The sequence below is a fragment of the Euleptes europaea genome, chromosome 9, assembly GCF_029931775.1.
Source record: "Euleptes europaea isolate rEulEur1 chromosome 9, rEulEur1.hap1, whole genome shotgun sequence".
NCBI classification, from domain to species: Eukaryota; Metazoa; Chordata; class Lepidosauria; order Squamata; family Sphaerodactylidae; genus Euleptes; species Euleptes europaea.
Genome location: NC_079320.1, coordinates 91,113,733 through 91,134,615, shown reverse-complemented (window position 1 = coordinate 91,134,615; position 20,883 = coordinate 91,113,733). Strand labels below are relative to the sequence as shown.

Here is a 20,883-nt window from a genome sequence, read left to right as displayed (position 1 = left end):
TGGTGCACCATTTTGACTTCACCACTGTGTATTTAAATGCAAAAATAAGTGAAGAAATATATATGGAGCAGATCCCTGGTTTTGAATGTAGAGATCAACAGGGAGTACTAAAATTGCACAAAGCACTGTATGGGTTGAAGCAGAGTGCACGTGCGTGGTCCCAATGCCTCAGCCAGGCATTGGCTAATCTTGGGTTTAAGCAAGGTGTTGCTGATCCTTGCATGTTTACCAAATGGGCTCTGACTGCATTATTTGTGTATGCCGATGATTTGTGTTTGTTGTGTCACACAAATGAACAACTAAAATGGTTTAAGGAGGCTACTGAAAAACTGTTTAAAATAGAGCACCTTGGTGACATCCAAAATTATCTGGGGGTAGAGATTACCAGGAACCCAGAAGGGTATTTTGAGTTGTGCCAGGAGAAAAAGATTGAGCAGCTCCTAGTAAAATTTAGAATGTCAGAAGCCAAAAGCACTGAGACTCCCATGACAACTGGATATATGAAAGAGGTGGTTGATAAAGTGTTCCATGATAAATGTCAATACCAATCGTTGGTGGGTTCATTATTATATCTGTCCTGCTGGACAAGACCAGACATTTGTATGGCAGTGCATTTACTTTGTCAGAAATGTGCATGCCCATACATGAAGGACTGGACTGCAGCAAAAAGAGTGCTGCGTTACTTAAAAGGCTCAGCTTCAGCCAGATTGTGTTTAAAGGCTGATGCAGAGGAGACAGTCACGGTGTATAGTGACTCCAATTGGGGAGACAGAGAAGATGGAAAGTCTACCACTTGGTATGTGCTGTATCTACATGGGGCACTGGTTATATGGAAGTCTTTAAAACAGACTCATGTGGCTACCAGCATATGTGAGGCAGAGTATTCTGCATTAAGTGATAGTGAGATTCAGCTGGAGTGGCTGAGTCAACTGGTTAAAGATCTAAATCTTGGTTGGGAAATGCCTGTATGTGTTTACTGTGATAATACTGCAGCACAGCAGTTGGCGGAGTATCAAGGAATAAAAACAAGAAGTAAGCACATCACAATAAGGTACCAGAATGTCAGGGAAGCGGTCAACAATGGTTTAATGGTTCTAAAACATTGTGCTTCAAGTGTAAACATTGCTGACATCTTCACCAAGTGTTTGCCTACCGACAAGTTTGAACAGTTCAGGAGTAAATTGAGGCTTGCTATGGCAGTCTAGGAGGAGTGTTGGAAATTAAGACTGGTCATAGCAAGCATGTAGATTGCTGTAATCTGAGTGACAGCCAGATGACAGCTGGTGTCACATGACTGCTCATGACTTAGCAGTAAAGCTGGACTGAACTGGATTAAGCAGGATGAGATCTGACCACTGGGCGGCTGTTGATTGGCTGCTGGACAGGGCCAGAAATGTATATATGTTGTACAGAACTTGTATAGGCGCTCACACATTTTAGTACACCAGAAAATGTTACTACAGTCTACTAACCGAGCACACACTACATTCTCTGGAATGCTTCTTAGCTCAGACTACAACATCTTAATTCATATTTCACTTATCCTAATCTCTTTTTTAATCTTATCACTTCCTTAGTCTCTTATCACTTCCTAATCTCTTTTTTAATCACATGAAAGTTCACGTGCACAGTTCAAAGGAAAATGATAAATTTGTTCCATCACAAATATGAGCAACTAGAGCGGTTGTTTTTCTGGAGGAGACTAGCCACATTAACTGTCCTGTTTTGAGTTTGCAGTAAAGCACAAAAACTCTGTTCCGTGGAGGTGAGCCCAACACACGCAGGTCAGCATGGAACTCCTCAGGGTAATCCAAGGGCTGTGCTTTGAACAGCTTTGTTAACTTAGGAGGACTGGAGAGGAGTTAGAAACAGGATAATATTTCATGGCAATAGAGCCACTGGCCATAGCGCTGCTTATTTTTATTTATTTTAGTTGCTTTGTCTGAAGCGCATCCCAAGTTCCATCTTTTCCCTGCACATAGATCATGCTCCTCAGTATGTTTCGCACGTTGTGTTTTGTACGCATCTTTCTACTGGTTGCTGGGGAGCACAGGTGGGAGGATGCTTTGGAGGCATCCCGCCAGTGGGCTTCTGAAAGGCAGCTGGTTGCCCTCTCTGCACGAACAGAATGCTGGATCTGTTGGGCCTTCGGTCTGATGGAGCACGACTCTCCCTGTGTTTATACGCTAACTTATAAATGATGCTGTGAGGGTTCTTGAGAACAAAGGAAGACACATACAAAGGAACAAAGGAAGCCTAGTAACTGTTTCTCAACACTTTAATTCTGTTTTCTAGGTTCCAGTCCTGTTGTATGATTCTTCTCAACACAGTCCTGAAAGGGTGAGCCTCACTACTGGGATGTATCACACCCTTCATCACGTAAGTCAAGAAATGGGGAGATGGTGTCTGTCAGGCCATCTCCCTCGGCCTGATGCCCATCCCCTCCTCCTTTTGGTCCTCTCCCAGCCTCTTTTCCTCCTCTTTGCCCTTCTGCTTCCTCTTCTCCTTGCCTTCCTGCTCTTTCTGTCTCCTCCTCTGCCCTTCCTTTTCTTCCTTCTACCCACATCTCCTCTCCTCTGCTTCTCTCTGCTCTCTGTTACTGTCTACAGGAGTCTACGAAGCTTCATAGAGACAGCACAGAATTTGGCAACCTGAGTTGTAACCTGAGGGTTCTCGCCGCTTAACAATTGCATGACCCTATCTGCTGAGTCCCGGCCTGGGAATCTTACCAACAATGGATAAATCATTTCAGCACAAGCATTTTCATGAAGAGAGCAGAATAGTAGAATGTGTTCCGTGGTGTCAACTTGCCCACTGCCACACAGACAAAATCTTTGAGCCCTGGGGATTTTTTCATAACGACCCTCTAGTAAGGCTGAGGGCAATGCTGAGCATCTGGCAAGTGTGAATGCTCTTCTATGGCTATTTGCTTCAAGGGAAAGCAAATATGTGGCTGGTGCCATCAGGTATCCAGTTGTGGTTGAGGCAATAAAGGATGGTGTTCTAGTCAAGTCTAACTGTCGTCCAATGTCCTTAACTCTCTGTTTAACTGATGTTATAGCCTGATCTAAGCTTAGCTCTAATATGGAGTGGATAGAAAAACCTAGATGTGCTAATTTACTTTGGACACTTGCAAGCCATGATGACTGAAACTTGTCGTGTAATATCAATGACGACAATCCCTGAGGGTTTTTGTTAAGTTTGAGCCACTTTGTAATGGATGCTGTGCAGATCCTATCCAATCAATCAATACCTTTATTGGCATAAAAGAAAATCGTCAAAATAATCTATAAGCATATCCTATCCTCCACTCTAAGCATCCCTATTTCCAAGCGAACCATAGAATTAGAAACGCATTGGGGAAGCTGGAGAATGGTCCTTAAAAATGTAGATTGAACCCTCTCTAAGGAGGCTATGCATGTTTCAGGTATCCCTAGGAGCGAGCCATACATAAGTTGGGCCAAGGTCTTTGCAGTGAATAGTTTCAAAGCAGCTGGTATAAATTGCCCACCCTTGGATCGGTGAAATTTAAGTATGGAGTTCGCAGATCTTTGGCCCTGCTCGGCCGCATGCTTGCAGTGGGCACTCCTAGATCCAGATGATTGGATAATCACTCCTAAATACTGTCCTTCTGTCTTCTGGCTCCACCCTTCCTTCTGATGCCCTCTCTCTCGGCACCGGACCCTGGCCTCGTTGACATCAGGTCCACGGCATTTCCCTCCCACTCCGTTTCTGCAAACAGGCTGTCCTATGATACCACTCCTGCGGGGAGTTAAGCCTCCTCTAAGTTGTTACTGTCTCTTCTCTAAGTTTTGCTGCTTCAGCTATTGCTTCCTTATGCTTCTCAATTATTTTACAATAACGATCAAAGAAGTGGCCATGCTCAGGTAAGAGAAATGTTGTATTAAAAATCTGCAAATTACTGAAATAATAAGTTGAGTAATAATACATTCTAATATAAGAGTCCAGACAATCTGCTAACCCCCCCCCCATAAATCAGACGTAGCTCATAAATAGTTTCAGTGTTTTAATACAATATCAGAAGTCCCCAGTCTAATAAAATGCAGTGCTGAGACGATCAAGCCCACCAATACAGGACCAGGAACAGAAATCCTTAACTGAATCAGTGGGAAAAAATCTGCCCACTCTAGGGAGCATCTTATTAAACGAGAGGGTGTCCACCACTCCCATCTTCAATGACAATTCTGGTTATGACATTACACATTGTTTCCATGTGCTTTCTAGCTCTGCATTAACACAAACCCACAATAAAAACATTTGTAAATGGCACAATATTGTTTCTAACTTTTAAAAAGTCTACGGGAATTGTTCAGCACTCATATTTATATCACAAAAGGATCAAAACACTCTGCCAGAAGCACATGCGCAAACATAGCATCCAAACACAGGTGGAAACGCTTACAGTCACCACAGCACAAATGGCATTCCTGGCTTTACCTTTGAAGAAAGGGATGTAATGGTGCCTGAATGCAGCTCTGAGGCTTGTGTGCTGGGGGAGGGAGAGGCAGCTACTGGTACCAGGACTCTGAGTACCAGCTGGAGGGCAACAGAAAGCTCAGTGAAAATAAGCACCATCGTTTCCTTTCTAAGACCTACAAAACATTCCACATCTTAGAGCTCAGGAAAGGGTTTCTGAAGTCGGTTGGCTGCCCCTTCCTCTTGCTCACCAGTGCCCTGGGAGAGAGGTGTTTAGCAACGGGAGCTCTTCGGGAGCAGACAAAACACGGACTGGACAAGTGTGATCACTTGAAGGACCAGCTAGGCCCTGGCCTTGCAGGTGCTGGGTTGGAGCCAGTGGCGGAATAAATGCAGCCAGCGTGCTGCTGCTTCCCACTGGGAGAGCACTTGCTGTTCCCGGTGGAGGGCACATTGGTCTACCTGAGATTACAACTGGAGCTGAGATTTTTGACCTAGGCAACCTTCCTGCTGAGGTACCAGAGGAGTGAGAGCCACGGAGAGCAGCTCATCTGCTGTTTCTCTCATCTGCATATCTCTTTCTACTGCTTCTCACATCCGCATCTCTCCCTCTGCCCACTTACAAATGCTGGCTGCCTTTGCCAGAGGGGCTCTGTATGGCTGGGTAATTAAGGAAGATGTGTGGCCCTCACCTACTTGAAACCCCTCCCCGCCCAGGATTAGTCCTAGGCATGTCGGAAAAATGGGAAATGTAGAATGATCCTACACGGCAGGAAGGCTTCACAAGTCTTCAAGGCCTGAGTTGTAATTATAAGCTCTAGATGGTGGTTTCCACAACGGGACAGGCTGATGTGGTTTCCCCACGGCTTCTGCAGCTGCTGATACAGAACAGTCATAGTGGGGTGTCTTCCTGACAGGCTTCCTTGCCCCCCCCCCCGGTCCCCCAGTTGCAGCCATCTCCAGGCTACCAGGGCCTTTTCCCTTTTTTTTTTAAACAGCAATTAAATACAGTTATTTCGATATAACATTATAACAATCCATGTATCACATTCTCTGACTTCTCTGCTTTCATTTTTTTAAAGTAAATCTCTAGCCCACTCAGTTGTGGAGATCTGGCTTTTCCCTTACATCTCTGCAACAAAAGGGGCCAGACATTTACTTCTCAAAAAAAAAGCTGGGAATTCAGAGATCCTAGTACACAGATTGTTATAATGACATTTAACTGCTGATTTAAAAACAAACTGAAAAAGCACCCCATGGTGGGAGAAGGGAGGAGGAAATGGCTGCCATGTGTGTGGGAAAGTTTGGATTCTCTCATCCATATCACAGCCACAGCCCCCGGTTTGCAAGACCTGAGCGAGGCTGTTAATGATAGGACGTTCTGGAGGACACTGACTCATAGGGTCATCATGAGTCAGAAGTGACTTGACAGCACTTAACACATGGCTGCTATCTAGGCTTTACTGAGATCTTTCCCAAAACCTGAGAGCACAGGTGGTGTGAGGTAGACCAGGGGAAAGCTGGAGAAATCCCTGCATTGTGCAGGGGGCTGGACTAGATGACCCTGGAGGTCCCTTCCAACTCTTATGTTTTTATGATTCTGTTCTAAGGTTCTATGGCTCAGTGTGCCTTCAGTGTCTATTTGCTCTTTAACCTACCTAACCTTGCAATCAGTTCTTGTGATCACTTATAGACTGTGCAGATATAAAAGGAGGCAATGCAATGTTTCTCTTTTAAAGGATGCATCCAACTGCATAGATGGAAAAACAGGACAAACTGCAAGTGGTCCCCATATTTCACCAAGTGGGTCACTTTAATGAGTTGATTGTGATCCCGGGGGGTATGTGCCTGTCCTCAAATAACCCAGAATGTTTGCTAGAAAATTTATACGACACCCATCCAGATAGCTAAGACAAAAACAATTCGTCAAAGTTTGTTATTCCCAAGGCCCAATGTGGCACTGTAGCACGCGGGACTGCCACCCAAGGGCAATGCTGTTCAGCCAGGCACTTGAGACAAATTTTGACAAAAACCACGGAAGCATGTAAAGGGTGTGCTGTGCCTTGAGACCAGGAACTGGCCCTTGAAGCTTGGGCCACACTCCTCAGGGGGGGGGCTCTTTGGCCTCCACTCAGTGCAGGGCTCCCCTGACTTGGCCTCCTCATCCGCGCCACCCCTCCAACCTTGGTCGCAAGCGCCGTTGCCCTCTCCATCCTCGCCTCCTCCTGCTGACCTCTGGCACCCCCACTGTTCCCCGGGCACTGCTGGCTGCCGCCGCTTGGCTGCCTTGCCACCCCCTGCCGCTGCTGATGTTGGACTCTCAGCCTCACGGATGTCAAAGCCTGCAGCTTCTCTCTCTCCCCCCCGTCCCTCCATTGGCTCGCTGCTGCCTTTTAATTGTGCGGCTTGCTGATGCGTCTCCTCAGCTTCCCCCTGCCCCAACAGTCTGGCCATATTTCCTTCATGTCAGGCTGTGGAGAGCACCCACACACTGCTCGGGCCTCAGGGGCCTGCCACAAGGTGATATTATCAGGAGCCTGCCTTCTGCAGAGTCCACGGACATTCGATTAAAGTACGCTTGCTGGTGGTTGCATTTGTATCCAAGTTCTTTGCGTGCCTTACTAGAAGGACTGGGATAACCAACCTAAAATTTAACAAGAACAAACTTGAAATGTTCCATGAAGGAAAGAACCAGTCACACCACCAGAGAGCAGCTCTTTGAAACAGAGGCCTGGCCAAGGGCTCCCAGGTGCACTGCCATTTTAACAGACATTTGTTTCCAATCCTAGGAAAGGAAAACAACCACTCTCAACAGGGGCAACAATCCTGACTTCATGTCTGGGGACCACTGTTAAAAAAGGATACTACTTCAAGCTGGAAAAAGGATTCAGGGGAGAACTTTGAAGGTGCTGAAAATTCTAGAAGGCTGCAGGAATTGTGCCTGCTTAGGGCAAGAAAAAAGCATTGGTGGGGCGGGGGGGGGGGGCGAAGGGGAGATTAACACTTTCCAAAAGATTTCTGCAGAAATAATGGGGAAAAAATATACCTTCTCTACTAGGCCCAGGAAAAGAATAATTACTTGAAAGTGGCAAGACGTTGGAGAAACACGGCAGTTATCTAAGACAGAGCTTCTTAAACTTTTTCCACTCGCGACCCCTTTTCGCCCGAGAAATTTTTACGCGACCCCAGGTATATAAAACAGGTATACAAATCAAACATCTACTGATAATTAATCATAATGAAATTTATTTTAAAACAATTCTTTTACTGTTGCCAAATTTTTCGTGACCCCCACATTCAGCTACCCACAGTTCAAGAAGCTTTGATCTAAGATACTCTACTGGTCCCTTTACAGATCAGTAGCTGTAGATGGAATCCTGTCACATCTGGCAATAATGTGCCCCTTCCCCGTAGATTCCAACCACCCTCTGTGTCACATCCATAGAGCCACAAATAAACAGAAGTTGCAGTTACGTAATGAGGGACAGTAGAAACCCGCTTGGCCTCTTCATTCAGAACAGGCTCAGAGGGGACATGATGCTTGACTTAGGCTCGTCTCCTTCGACTGGGCAGAGCTGGGCTCAAGCGCCGCAGAGTCATTTTCCCTCAGCAGTTGCTCTCTGCGCTGGACTCTGAATCTATTTTCTATCCTTGCCAAGTTTAAAAAGTAGCTAGTGGACTAAAGAAAAACTGTTATTTATTTAAAATGTTTACCTCTCTCCTTTGTCCTACTGAGAGTCAGGGGAATGCATAGACTCCTAGAAGACTCTTAAAACCCCTCACCATGTTTTGGGGTTGTAGCCTATGATTACATTTCAGCAAGAGTTGTGTGTGTGTGTGGGGGGGCGGTCTTCTCATGATCTCAATTCACATCTTTAACTCTCTCAGAATGGAACTCTTTCATCGCATCACACAAATAATCACGGATTTTAGACAGAATTTAAATGACTTTGCCTAGTAGAGGTTTAATGCAGAATAAGACGGTCCCCTTTCCTGTGGTCCCAAAAAGGGAGATGCAAAGTGGTGACTAGCAAAGGCCCCTCCTCATCCATTACCTGGTCTGGTGTAACTCTGAGGTGAATGGCCAGGTGGTGTGTGGCAGCCGTAGCCGAGTGAGCCTGCAAAGCTGGGACTCGATGTCCTGTACTGTTTGAAAGACCGGTCATCTTGCTCCCCCTAGGAAGAGGTGTGGAGAAAAACCTTTTACATCATTAGGAAAAAAAGGGAGTTAATGCATCTTCAGCCAACACAATACATTCACTGTGTAAGTATCTGTGGGGGGAGTTGTAATGATTGTTTTTGTTGCATTTTGTGTCATCTGATGCTACTGGCTTCTATTGTTAACGATGCTGCCACCTCTACTGATTTTAACATAGATTGTAATGTTTATCACAGTTGCTTTTGAAGCACTTTTATAGTACTGCACTGGCTTTATGTTTTTAGAGTTGTATCTTCACCTTATTTAACCTAACCTAGTCGGTTTTAAAAGAGACATCCCATGATGACCTCGTAATAATAACCAAGCATATGTGATCAGCAGCTACCACTATGGCAAATACTGCCACTGCACAGAAGCAAAAACTGCTTGCAATACAGCTCTTTTTAAATTGAAAGCAAATCTTAGAGACGATCAAAAAATACACCCAACTGAAGAGAATATGCTAATTTAGAAGTCTGTAGACTGCATTTGCACCCCTATACCAATGTAGTCTGCAGCACCACTAATTTTTTTGTTGTTGCTATACTACAAATTTTATAATTTGATGGAAATCACGGGGAACGCAGGGATCAAGGCATAAGCTGACGTCAGCCGTGCTGGAGCAAAGGAAGTCTGTATCTGGTGAATTCCTGAATGTTCTTGAATCCTATACATTTTGCCTTGAGCTGCCCAGAGGAAATATGGGGTATACATTTAGCAAATAAATATTAAAATATTAGCCTACACTTCCTGGGTCTCCTTGTGATAAAAACACCTTGTGGTGTTGCATAGAACTTGGTAGCCACCGCTAACTAATTAAGCAATTGTCTATTTATTTATCGCACTTTTACCCCGCCCCCCCCAGTCTGGATGTTTTGAATATCAGTTTTAAAGCAAGTGAATTGACATACACAAATGCTTCTAGAAGACTTTCCCATGATATAAAGGTGTTCTATAAATACACAACATTGGTAAATGTTTGACGTTTAATTCCATTTACTTATATTTATCTACTTATATTCCCCATCACTTCCCTTATTGGGGGTACAATACTGTTTTCCCTTCCCTTATTCATCCCTTCTGAAAAGTTTCCCGCTATTGTCATATTGTTTAAGAGTGCCCTTGGAATTTTTAAGAGATATTATGGACTTTAACCTGTAAACTGATGTGATTTTAATTGTTGTGGAAATTGCTGTGAGCTGCCCTGAGCCTGACTTAGTCAGGAAAGGGTGGCATAGAAGTCGAATAAACAAAGAAACAAACAAATAAATAAATAAGTGGGCTGACAGATAAATCACAGGGAATTTGCGCAAAACAAAAAAGGAACCATATTTTCTGCATAACAACATTAAGATATTTGACTATTTTAGATGTTGAAACTAAATGTAGAAATATTTCTTACCTCAAGCAACCATAAAATATTTGGCAGAAAAACTTTTAAAAAAACATTAAAACATTATTGCTACAGAACTAACAGAGAAACTGGAAAACTATAGTTGTATTTCTCAAAGGAGCATTTGTGAATGGACAAAATAATTCAAAAAGCATAAAAAACACAGACTATCAGTACCTCCCCATAACTGCGCCTGTCATTTGACGAATAGCTGATGTAGGGAGAATAGGAGATCATGTCTGGGCGGTCGATGTTATAGATGGCCTTGTCCTTAGGAAGGGCAGCCAAATCTCTGTAGTCAATGATTTCATCACCAAGCTTCGCCTATGGAGGAGACAGCAGAGGAATACAGCCAGAAACAACTCCAGCATATCTGAAGCTATGGCCTTTTCCACACGAATGGTTTACAACGTTTACAACGTTTCATGCCATCAAAAGCTACCATTTTATTTTTTTCATTTCTGCATGCTTTTTCCTCTGTTTGGTTTTGGAAACGTTTTTCCATCATTTTTCCTCCGTTGTTTTCCCGAGCACTTTTACGGTGTTGTTTTTCCCCCTCTGTTTCCAAGCTAGTTTCCCTTGAGTGTGCAAATTTCTTGAAACAGGCCCTAACGGGGGCTCCCTTGTTCACACCGAACTCAATTGGGCCGTTTGGGAAAAGGCTCGCAAGCTGTCCGCGAAACACATGCGCTGGGCGGAGTTCTTCGCCTAGTTTCGATTCGTCCTAAAATATGTACCAGGGAAGCAAAACTTTCTGGCTGACGCTTTATCCAGACTTCCCCAATATCCCACCAAGGTTGATCGGCCCACAGAGTCGCTCTTCACCCCTGCTCAACGAGGTCTGTTGCCCACTTTGGCCGTGCAAACCCGGTCTCAGACCCGATCCCCGCCGCTGCCGCCTTCAATGGGGGGGGGGGAAGCCCCACGCCTGGCTGAGCCGACAGCACCACCCACCTTGCTTCCTCCTCCCCCTGAGCGACTGACAGCCACAGTTCCCGAGGTGCGGGGACCCGAGCACCCCGTTCAGTCGCTCCCTACACCTGTATCGACTCCGTCCCCGGTCGAGCTGCCCGCCGCCTCCTCTCCGGAGGGGGTGGAAGGACTGTCTGATTCCTTTAAGGAGACTCTCCTTCGCAGTTATCAAGCGGAACTGTCCTCACAAACCCTCCCAGCTACTTTACTTAAACATGAGGAATTTTGGTACAAGGATTCTAATTGTATGTTCTGGCAGCATTGCGGAGGGAGGTTTTGGGTTTGGTTCATGACGCCAAGACAGCCGGACATTTTGGATTCCTCAAAACATTGCATTTGCTACGGAGACAGTTTTGGTGGGCGGGCATGCGGTCAGATGTGGACTCCTTCATCCGCAGCTGCCCCTTATGTGCAGCAGCCAAACAATCACAAGGCAAACTGCCCGGATTTTTACAACCGTTAGAGACTCCCTTAAAACCATGGGAAGTGATTGCAATGGACTTCATGACGGACCTACCCCTTAGTGGGGGAAAGAAAGTTCTTTGGGCAATTACTGATTTGTTTTCAAAACAAGTGCATCTTGTACCCTGTGCAGGTATCCCTTCCGCCCCAAAATTGGCCCGCCTGGACAGGGGTTCAAATTTCGTGGCCAAATTTGGAAGGCTTTTCTCAGGTTGGTCGGAGTAGAACAAGGACTGTCTAGTGCCTTCCATCCCCAAACAGATGGTCAGACTGAACGGGTGAATGAAGTGTTGGAATACTATTTACGCTGTTACGTTAATTACCATCAGGATGATTAGGTAGACCTATTGCCTTTTGCTGAATATGCTTATAATAATGCGGTTCACCAATCCACAGGGTTCAGCCCTTTCCAGGTTGTCCATGGTAAAGGGTTTGGCCCCGCTGGTCATATTGATATTTCTGAGGAAGAGGGGGGAGCTGATGTGGATGGGTGCGTTCGATTCAAACAACCTGGCCATGGCTGGTTAAAACTCTGGAGCGAGCAAAACGACGTTACAATGCTCAGGCTGATAAGCATCGCTCCAGTATGGAATGCAAAGTGGGGGATCTTGTCTATCTGTCCACCAAAATCTACGATCCACCCACCCATGTGATAAACTCAGTGCTAAATATGTGGGTCCATTTCCCATTTCCTTGATTATTAATCCAGTGGCTGTGGAACTCTCCTTGCCCAAGTCCCTACGGAGAATCCATCCTGTGTTCCATGTCAGTCTGTTAAAACCATATGTTCCTTCCCAAAAATGGCATCCTGAACCACAACCCGAAGTGCCTGAAATGGTGGCGAGGGAGGAGCATTTTGAAGTAGCTAAAATACTGGATTCTCGCATTCGCTATGGTACCCTTCAGTACCTGGTCCGCTGGAAACATTTTGGTCCCGCCCAGGACAAATGGGTGCACGCCCGTGATGTCTCCGCCCCCTGTTTAGTACAAGAATTCCATGCAGCTTACCCTCACAAACCCACGGTGGGAGGGTGAGGGGGGGTCTTTAGGGGGGCAGAATGTCAGGAGCATGCCATGAGGATGGTATGCGGTAGTGCGATTGAGCTGCCTCCAGGTGCTGTTGTGTTGTTCTGTCCAAGGCCAGTCTGTGCCCCGTGTTTAGTCTTCATAGATTCCCATAGTGTGGGAATCTCCAAGTGCCTATTCCTGCCAAGTGCTCCTTCCTGCCTCTCGGAGGGGGGTTGCCTAGGATGCCAGTTATCTCCTTTTGCTTCTCCATATATGCTATGCCCCTTGCCTTTTGCCCCTTACTAGTGTTCTTCTGAATATGGCTTCTGAAAGCTGTTGCTGATAACCAATAAAACTGCTTTCGTGGATTTGCCGTCTGCTGGAATCTGTTTATGGTTTGCCGCAGGGCTAGAGCTCACAGACTGCAATGGCTGCTGGGCTCTGAGACACGGGCTCCACAGGCTGTGTTGGGCAAATGTTAGAGACAAAGATGAATGTCTGGGGACTGGAGTTAACTAACACCCGAGCACAGTCTTGCAGAATGGATGAGTGGCCCTCTGGGAATCTGATGTAGGATTAGCAGCATTGCTGTCTGATCTCAGGAATAATAGAACCGGAAGGGACAGCCAGGGTCATCTAGTCCAACCCGCTCAACTATGCTGGAAATTTACAACTACCTTCCTCCCATAACCCCAGTGACCCCATACTCCATGCCCAGAAGATGGACAAAAAAGTATTCCAGGACCCCTGGCCAGTCGGATTGGATCAACTAGAATCAGTCCCAAGCAGGTAACTGGACAAAAAGAAAGATTCTTCAGTTTAGTTTCTGCCCTTTGACTGGATTACATCTAACTTGAGACACTTCTTGATTCTTGGAGTGCCAGGTAGGCCAGAACACCTGTTTGACTTGGACTTAGAAACTCTCTTGGACTCAGCCTTCTCAGGGTAGTATCTGGATTTAGAACCAATGCTTGTAAAAGTGCTTATTTATTTTATTATTTATTATAATCTTTTATTATTATTTTTAGCTTTTTTACCTTATGGTTCACTGCTCCTTTATTGTATATTCCAGTACAATCTTTTAATAAATTACTTTAAATATGCTTTGTGCTGTTCTTGGGTTTTGGGGCTTTGATCTGACCCCACTATTTCAGCCCATATTGGCTACAGCTACCAGATTGACTTTTTTCTGGAGCTCCCCTTGTAAACGTTCTGGCTTGTAGGCGTGTTTCTCTTGTTATTAGACCAAGGAGAGCTAGAAGCTCAATCCCTTGGTCTCTGGCTGACAGGGTAGTAAAGGGACTGGTGGAAGTGTTTCCCTGGAATGTGAGGACTCAAGAAGGGCTTTGGCTTTAATGTCCTTTGACATGAGGTATTTGGGACGACTGGTATGGGACTCTACCTAAAAAAAAAGACAATGTGACCATGTCTTCCTCTTTAGCTGCCACAGAACAATAAGTGACAACCTATAATAGCTCAGTCAACCACTGCCCCAGGAACAGTCCACCAACTTCTCAGGTTTTTGCTGGTACAATACAGGGACAGCACTTGGAGAAAAAAACCACTCTGAAAAGATGGCTGAAGGTGCTCATGAGGATAAAGTCTTCCCTTCACCTCCATAAAACAATTTTCTCATGCACAGTTGTTGTCCACTAGACAGGATTGGGGCCAACTTCCAATAATGGGGTTGGAAGGATTGAAGTTCCCCCAACAGGTGATTTTTAAAATCAAGATATGGATATACATACAGCGTAATTTATGGTCTTGGGGCTATGGACAGCCACAAATCCAGTACTGTTTCATGTTCTTATGAAGCACCCAGGAGAGACCAACTGGAGGAATGGAATACACGGTCATGAATTCTCTGGTGATACTTAACGCTTAGTTTTCTCTCTCCACTAATCCACAAGAAGCAATAACAACCCTGAATCAGTGTTTGGTGGCTGAGAAGGATTACATGAAGATTAAAAAACATTTAATCTGGCCCTGATCAACCGCGTTTGTGCAGATGGTCACTAAGATACTAATCAGGACTAACTTTGTCGTGGTGCTCAATTAAAGATGGTTCATATTCTTGTTCTTTACTGTTACTTGAACAAATTCTGTCCTATCTACTTTCCACCACCACATTTCTCTTCTTAGCACAAATGTTTACTTTAAACAAACACTTACGTAAATCACTCGGCTTGGGGACCCTGATGTACTTGAAGCAGGCACTGACATTATGCTCTCAGATGATGTCCTGGTTTCCTGCAACTGAAAACAAATATGCAAAATGAATTTCATCTAGTGTTTATTAAAGGAAGATGTTTCTGAAACCTTTAAAGGTACTCAGAACTGTAAGGCAATTCTGGCCAGATAAAAGCAGATAAAATATATTTCCATTTAAGAGAAGATTTAAGGTCTTTACAAATTGATGCTTACTCCAAAACCCTCTGAGTATTGTGAGTGAGGGCTGCCCCACAGTTTAGATGCCATGAGAACAACGCAGACCCTGCAGAGTCTGACAATTCATGCTTATGTACCAATTAGATTCCACGCAACTCTTCCTCTCTCCATTCCAATCCCTCTGCAGGCTGGGTGCGCAATGCTGAGCTTGAAGCCAGTGCCACGTAGACATAAGGTTTTGGTTACATCTCAAAAACAATGATAGGAAATGCCTTACTTGATTACCTACAGCAGGGAAAAGACAGGTGGAATAACACCCTGCCATTCTCCTGAATCTCTCAATATCCATTTGGATTACAGCCATGGATCAGGATTTGGGACTATACTTTTGCTCATATCTTGTGAGGGATAACTGAGGAGATGGTGCTGGATAATGTTTGTTCAACCTGCAAGATTCTGCAGAAGTGTTACTTAACACCTACATGAAACTACTCAGCAACGGCATCTAGCCTTAGGGAGCACAGTCGCACCGCTGAGCTGATCGCAGCCTCCTCTGTTTTCTTCCCTATCTAATGCAGGAATTTTGTCTCATCTCAACAGAAAAGGAAGAGGCACTAGAGATCATATAGCAAATTCACGTTGGTTACTGGAGCAGATGAGATAATTTCAGAAGGAAGTCAGCTTGTGTTTCATAGATTACAGCAAAGTTTTTGACTGTGTGGATCACAAAAAGCTATGGCTGGTTTTAAAGGAAATGAGTGTGCCACTACATCTGATTGTTTTTTTTTTAATATATATTTTTTATTATTTTTCAATAATAACCAACATTTCATTTAGACATACATCCTCTATATCAATAAAGATAATCATTAACAATTCATAAAAAATTATTAGATGTATGTCTTCAAAATACAATTAAAAATAATTGACTTCCCCACCATCTTCCTCCCTCTCTAAAATATCTAAGATCTCCTTTGCATCCATGCATTCTAATTCATTTATAAGTCACCCTATTCATATTATACTTTATACTTTCCCCTTATCCAATATATTTAATATTAATAATACTAAGGAGAGAAAAAAAGGAGTAATAAGAACATTTAAAAAAAACAGTGAGATAAAAATCCCATGTCCCTCCATATATTCATCTCAAAATACATGTGTAAATCTAAGAAGGAAAAAAAGAGGATTAAAGAAAAAAAAACCTTATACAAAAACAATGTTTATAGTATTTTTCCTCTACCCCCCATCTTTCCCATGTTAAAAGTCAAATTAGTATTCTTCCTGCTTTCTCAGCCCTTCTTCTTATTCTTTTTCTTCTGTCGGGAGTTTCTATCACCAATCACTTTTTTGCTTGAAGTGGTCTCCTGTCTGGAACAGTCAATGCCCTGTATTCCGTGGGCTATAGTCTTCTGCTTGTTTTCCAACCATTTGAGTTGATAGCTCACTGTTTCTTGTCAAAAAAAAATCCACGTCTTCCAAAGAGTTGATAGCGTATTTAGTCTGTTTACAGGTAAAGGTAAGACCTTGTGGTAGCAACCAGCTGTATTTTATTCCTTTATTTCTGAGTAATTCGGCAAAATCTTTGTATACAGTTCTCTTTTCCATCAGGTGACGTGGGATATCTTTGAGAATTATCAATGGTATATTATCGAATCTCAGTTGATTCTTCAGTTGAAATTTTATGATAATATTTTTCATCCTGATGTCAAAGAAGGAGATCAGAATTTCTCTGGCTTTTGTTTTCTGTACCCGTGTTAAATAAAGGAATTCTATATATCTTACTTATTGCTGCATTCAATTCTTGTACATTTAAATGGAATATTTCAGCGAGTGATTTGATGATGTCATCTCTGGTAGACCCAAGTCGTTCTGGTAGACTGCGTATGCGTAAATAATGTTCTCTTTATTGTCAAAGGCTTTCACGGTCAGAGTTCATTGGTTCTTGTAGGTTATCTGGGCTGTGTAACCGTGGTCTTGGAATTTTCTTTCCTGACGTTTCGCCAGCAACTGTGGCAGGCATCTTCAGAGTAGTAACACTGAAGGACAGTGTCTCTCAGTGTCAAGTGTGTAGGAAGAGTAATATATAGTCAGAAAGGGGTTGGGTTTGAGCTGAGTACTGTCCTGCAAAAGTAATGTGCTAATCATTGTCCTGTAAGTATCAAGATAATGTGCTAATGAGGGTATGGTATGTTAATATGGAACCATTGTATCCTGAAGTGATCTGTTAATGTGTGTAATCCAAAGCTAATCTGCATGGCTATTGTTGAATGTTGTCTTTGTTAGTCTGGAGGTTTTCAGAACAGAAACTTACACAAAAACTCCAACCACCACCCCCGACAGAAAAGAGGAATAATCAAAACGTTAATGGACCGTGCAAGACGGATCTGTGAACCACAGTTTCTCAAGGAAGAAACTAATCATCTAAATCACGCACTGCTAGCAAACGGCTACTCCAAGAATGAAATCAGAAGGGCCATTAAACCAAACAAAAATCAGCAAACTCAGGAAAAACAGTCTCCCATAGGAAAGGTATTCTTGCCATTTATTAAAGGAGTCACTGACAGGATGGAGAAACTTTTGAAAAAACATAACCTACAAACAGTGTTTAAACCCACCAAGAAAATACAACAAATGCTACGATCAGCAAAAGACAAAAGAGACCCCCTCACCTCTGCAGGAGTATATCGTATACCTTGCAGCTGTGGAGAAGTTTACATCGGGACCACAATTCATTACCTGAATTCCGATCCCCTGATTAGGATCGGAGACGGGGCTTTTGGAAAGAGCCCCGATTCAAAATGCCTCTCGGTTCCTAGACGCCGACCCAGTGCTACATCTGATTGTTTTGATGCACAGCCTGTATTGTGGACAAGAGGCCACGGTTTAACCCCTGGAGTTGGGGTTAAACAGTGAAGTAGCCAAGTTTGCAGATGACACCAAATTATTTAGGGTGGTTAAAACAAAATCGGACTGTGAAGAGCTCCAGAAGGATCTCTGCATACTGGAAGAATGGGCATTAAAATGGCAAATGAGATTCAATGTGAGTAAGTGTAAAGTGATGCATATTGGGACAAAAAATCCCAACTTCACATATACACTGATGGGATCTGTGCTGGCGGCAACAGGCCAAGAAAGGGATCTTGGGGTGGTAGTGGATAGCTCAATGAAGATGTCAACCCAGTGTGCGGCTTCTGTAAAAAAGGCAAATTCCATGCTGGCTATAATTAGATGAGGAATAGAGAATAAAACTGCTGATATCATACTGCCCTTGTACAAATCTATGGTGACACCACACTTGGAATACTGTGTACAGTTCTGGTCACCACACCTAAAAAAGGATATTACAGAGCTTGAGAAGGTGCAGAAAAGAGCAACCAAAATGATTAGGGGACTAGAGCAACTGTCCTATGGGGAGCGGTTAAGACGCTTAGGGCTGTTTAGCTTGGAAAGAAGGCGGCTGAGGGGAGACATGATAGAGGTCTATAAAATTATGCATGGTTTGGAGAGAGTGGACAGGGAGAAGTGTATCTCCCTCTCCCATAATACTAGAACACGGGGTCATCTGCTAAAGCTGGAGGGTGAGAGATTCAAAACAGATAAAAGGAAGTATTTTTTCACACAAGGCATAGTTAAATTGTGGAACTCCCTGCCCCAGGATGTGGTGATGGCTGCCAGCTTGGAGGGCTTTAAGAGGGGAGTGGACATATTCATGGAGGAGATGGGTATTCATGGCTGTTAGTTAGAATGGATATTAGTCATGCTGCATACCTATTCTCTCTAGTATCAGAGGAGCATGCCTATTATTTTGGGTGCGGTGGAACACAGGCAGGATGGTACTGCTGCAGTCGTCTTGCTTGGGGGCTTCCTAGAGGCACCTGGTTGGCCACTGTGTGAACAAACTGCTGGACCTGATGGGCCTTGGTCTGATCCAGCAGGGCCTTTCTTATGTTCTTATGTTAGGACAGAATATGGAGAAAAAACAGTGTTGCACTTACCTGTAACTGTTGTTCGTTGAATGGTCTTCTGTGCAGGCACACATGGGACTGCGCAGGCCAGCCACGGAAAGATTAGCAAAGCTTCTAGAAGAGTTAGCTCTCAAGGAGCGCTCCCCTCCCCCTCCCATCAGGGACCCAGCCTTAACGGCTCTTCCCGCCCAGGAGTCACCTGACCGGAGGGGGTGGGGAGCACTCTTCCCTCAGTTCTCCTAATGCCGCCGCGGGGAGTACACTCTTTTATGGTGCCCATCCCACAGCGGGGAAGGAGGGAGGGATGTGTGCCTGCACAGAAGACCACTCAACGAACAACAGTTACAGGTAAGTGCAACACTGTTTTTCGTTTTCGTGGCTTCTGTGCAGTCCCACATGGGAGAATAGCAAGCTCACTTACTGCGGAGGTGGGTGTGTGATGGTCAACGGAATAACGTATTCAACACTGCTTTCCCCACAGCCGCATCAGCTCTTGAGTCGACATCAATGGCATAATGATGAATGAAGGTCGTCGGAGTGGACCACGTCGCTGCCTTGCAGATATCAACGATGTCGACCGTCGAGGCGAACGCAGCTGAGGCCGCTTGTGCTCTCGTGGAATGTGCATGCAGGATAAGAGGACAGTCTACCCTTGCTGACTGATAGGCCAACCTGATGGCCGATACCACCCACCTGGAAAGTGTGTGAGTTGAGACTGCCTTCCCTTTGTGCGCCCCTTTAAAGCAAATAAACAAATTATCCTCCTGTCTGAAGTGTTTGGTCCTTTGCAAATAAAATAAAAGTGCTCTACGCACATCTAAGGTATGTAATTGTTGTTCAGAAGGGGATTGTGGGGAAGGAAAAAACACAGATAGGGTGATGTCCTGTGAGAGGTGAAATTTCGAAACCACTTTAGGTAGGAAGGCTAGACTTGGACGTAGGACAACCCTATTAGAGAAAAATTTGGTGAAGGGAGGATTTGCTCTTAACGCCCTCAGATCACTGACCCTCCTGGCTGACGTAATGGCTATCAAAAATGCAGTTTTGTAGGATAGCAGAGACAAGTCACACGAAGCCATGGGTTCGAAGGGCCTAGTAGTTAGATGTGACAGAACCAAGGAAAGGCTCCATTGATGTACCGGAGCGTGCACCTGGGGAAATAAATTTTGCAGGCCTTTCAAAAATCTCTTGCAAAGTTTATTTGAAAACAGAGAACACGAATCTATCCCGTCATGGAAAGCAGAAATGGCTGCTAGATGACATTTGACAGACGAATTAGATAACCCACCATCTTTCAAAAGGTAATCAAATAACTGAGGTAACGTACACCTTTGTGGTACAATGTCCTGGGATAAGGCCCAAGCAGAGAATCGTGACCATTTGAGTGAATAAGACCTCCTAGTGGACGGCTTACGTGCAGAGAGGAGGACGTGGGCCACCCTATCCGACCACTGAGTCACAGAGTGACCCTCCAAGCTGTTAGACTGAGAGAGGACGGGTTGTGGTGCAATACCTGTCCCCTGGTCAGCAGAGAGGGGAAGTCCAGGAATCTGATGCATCTCTGACGAGACACGGTCCAGAGGGTCGCAAACCATGGCCTCTTTGGACAAAAGGGGGTCACCATAATTAAGTTGGCACCCTCCTGGAGGGCCTTCCCCAGCACTCTCGGGATCAGGGGAATAGGGGGAAAAGCGTACATTAGGACTGTCGACCACTGGAACTGAAATGCGTCTCCTAGAGATGACTCCCCTCGAGCTGCCCTTGAACAGAATTGTGGGCATCGCGCATTGTCGCGCGTAGCAAACAGATCTACTTCTGGCCAACCCCATGCGTGGAAGATAGGGCCGAGGAAAGAGAAAGGGATAGACCATTCGTGATCTAGGGAACCATCCCTGCTCAGGGCATCCGCTGTAGTGTTGGAAGAACCTGCCACTTGAATAGCCTTCAGGGATATGTGATGTTCTATAGCCCACTCCCATATGCAGGATGCCTCCCGACACAAGGCTAGGGAATTTGTGCCCCCTTGCTTGTTTATATAAAACATAGCTGTGGTGTTG

General features: G+C 44.6%; 1 protein-coding gene across 1 annotated transcript in view; it reads right to left on the bottom strand.

The window, feature by feature from the left end:
• The window catches only part of ABLIM2 (actin binding LIM protein family member 2), a 102,248-nt gene that overhangs the window by 39,094 nt on the left and 42,271 nt on the right, over positions 1 to 20,883 (bottom strand). The window contains exons 9-12 of the mRNA XM_056855131.1: positions 14,643 to 14,720; positions 10,206 to 10,352; positions 8,493 to 8,613; positions 4,459 to 4,557 (exon numbers count right to left, since the gene is read on the bottom strand). Coding sequence (XP_056711109.1) covers positions 4,459 to 4,557; positions 8,493 to 8,613; positions 10,206 to 10,352; positions 14,643 to 14,720 — 445 coding nt within the window. The remainder of the gene's footprint in view (positions 1 to 4,458; positions 4,558 to 8,492; positions 8,614 to 10,205; positions 10,353 to 14,642; positions 14,721 to 20,883) is intronic.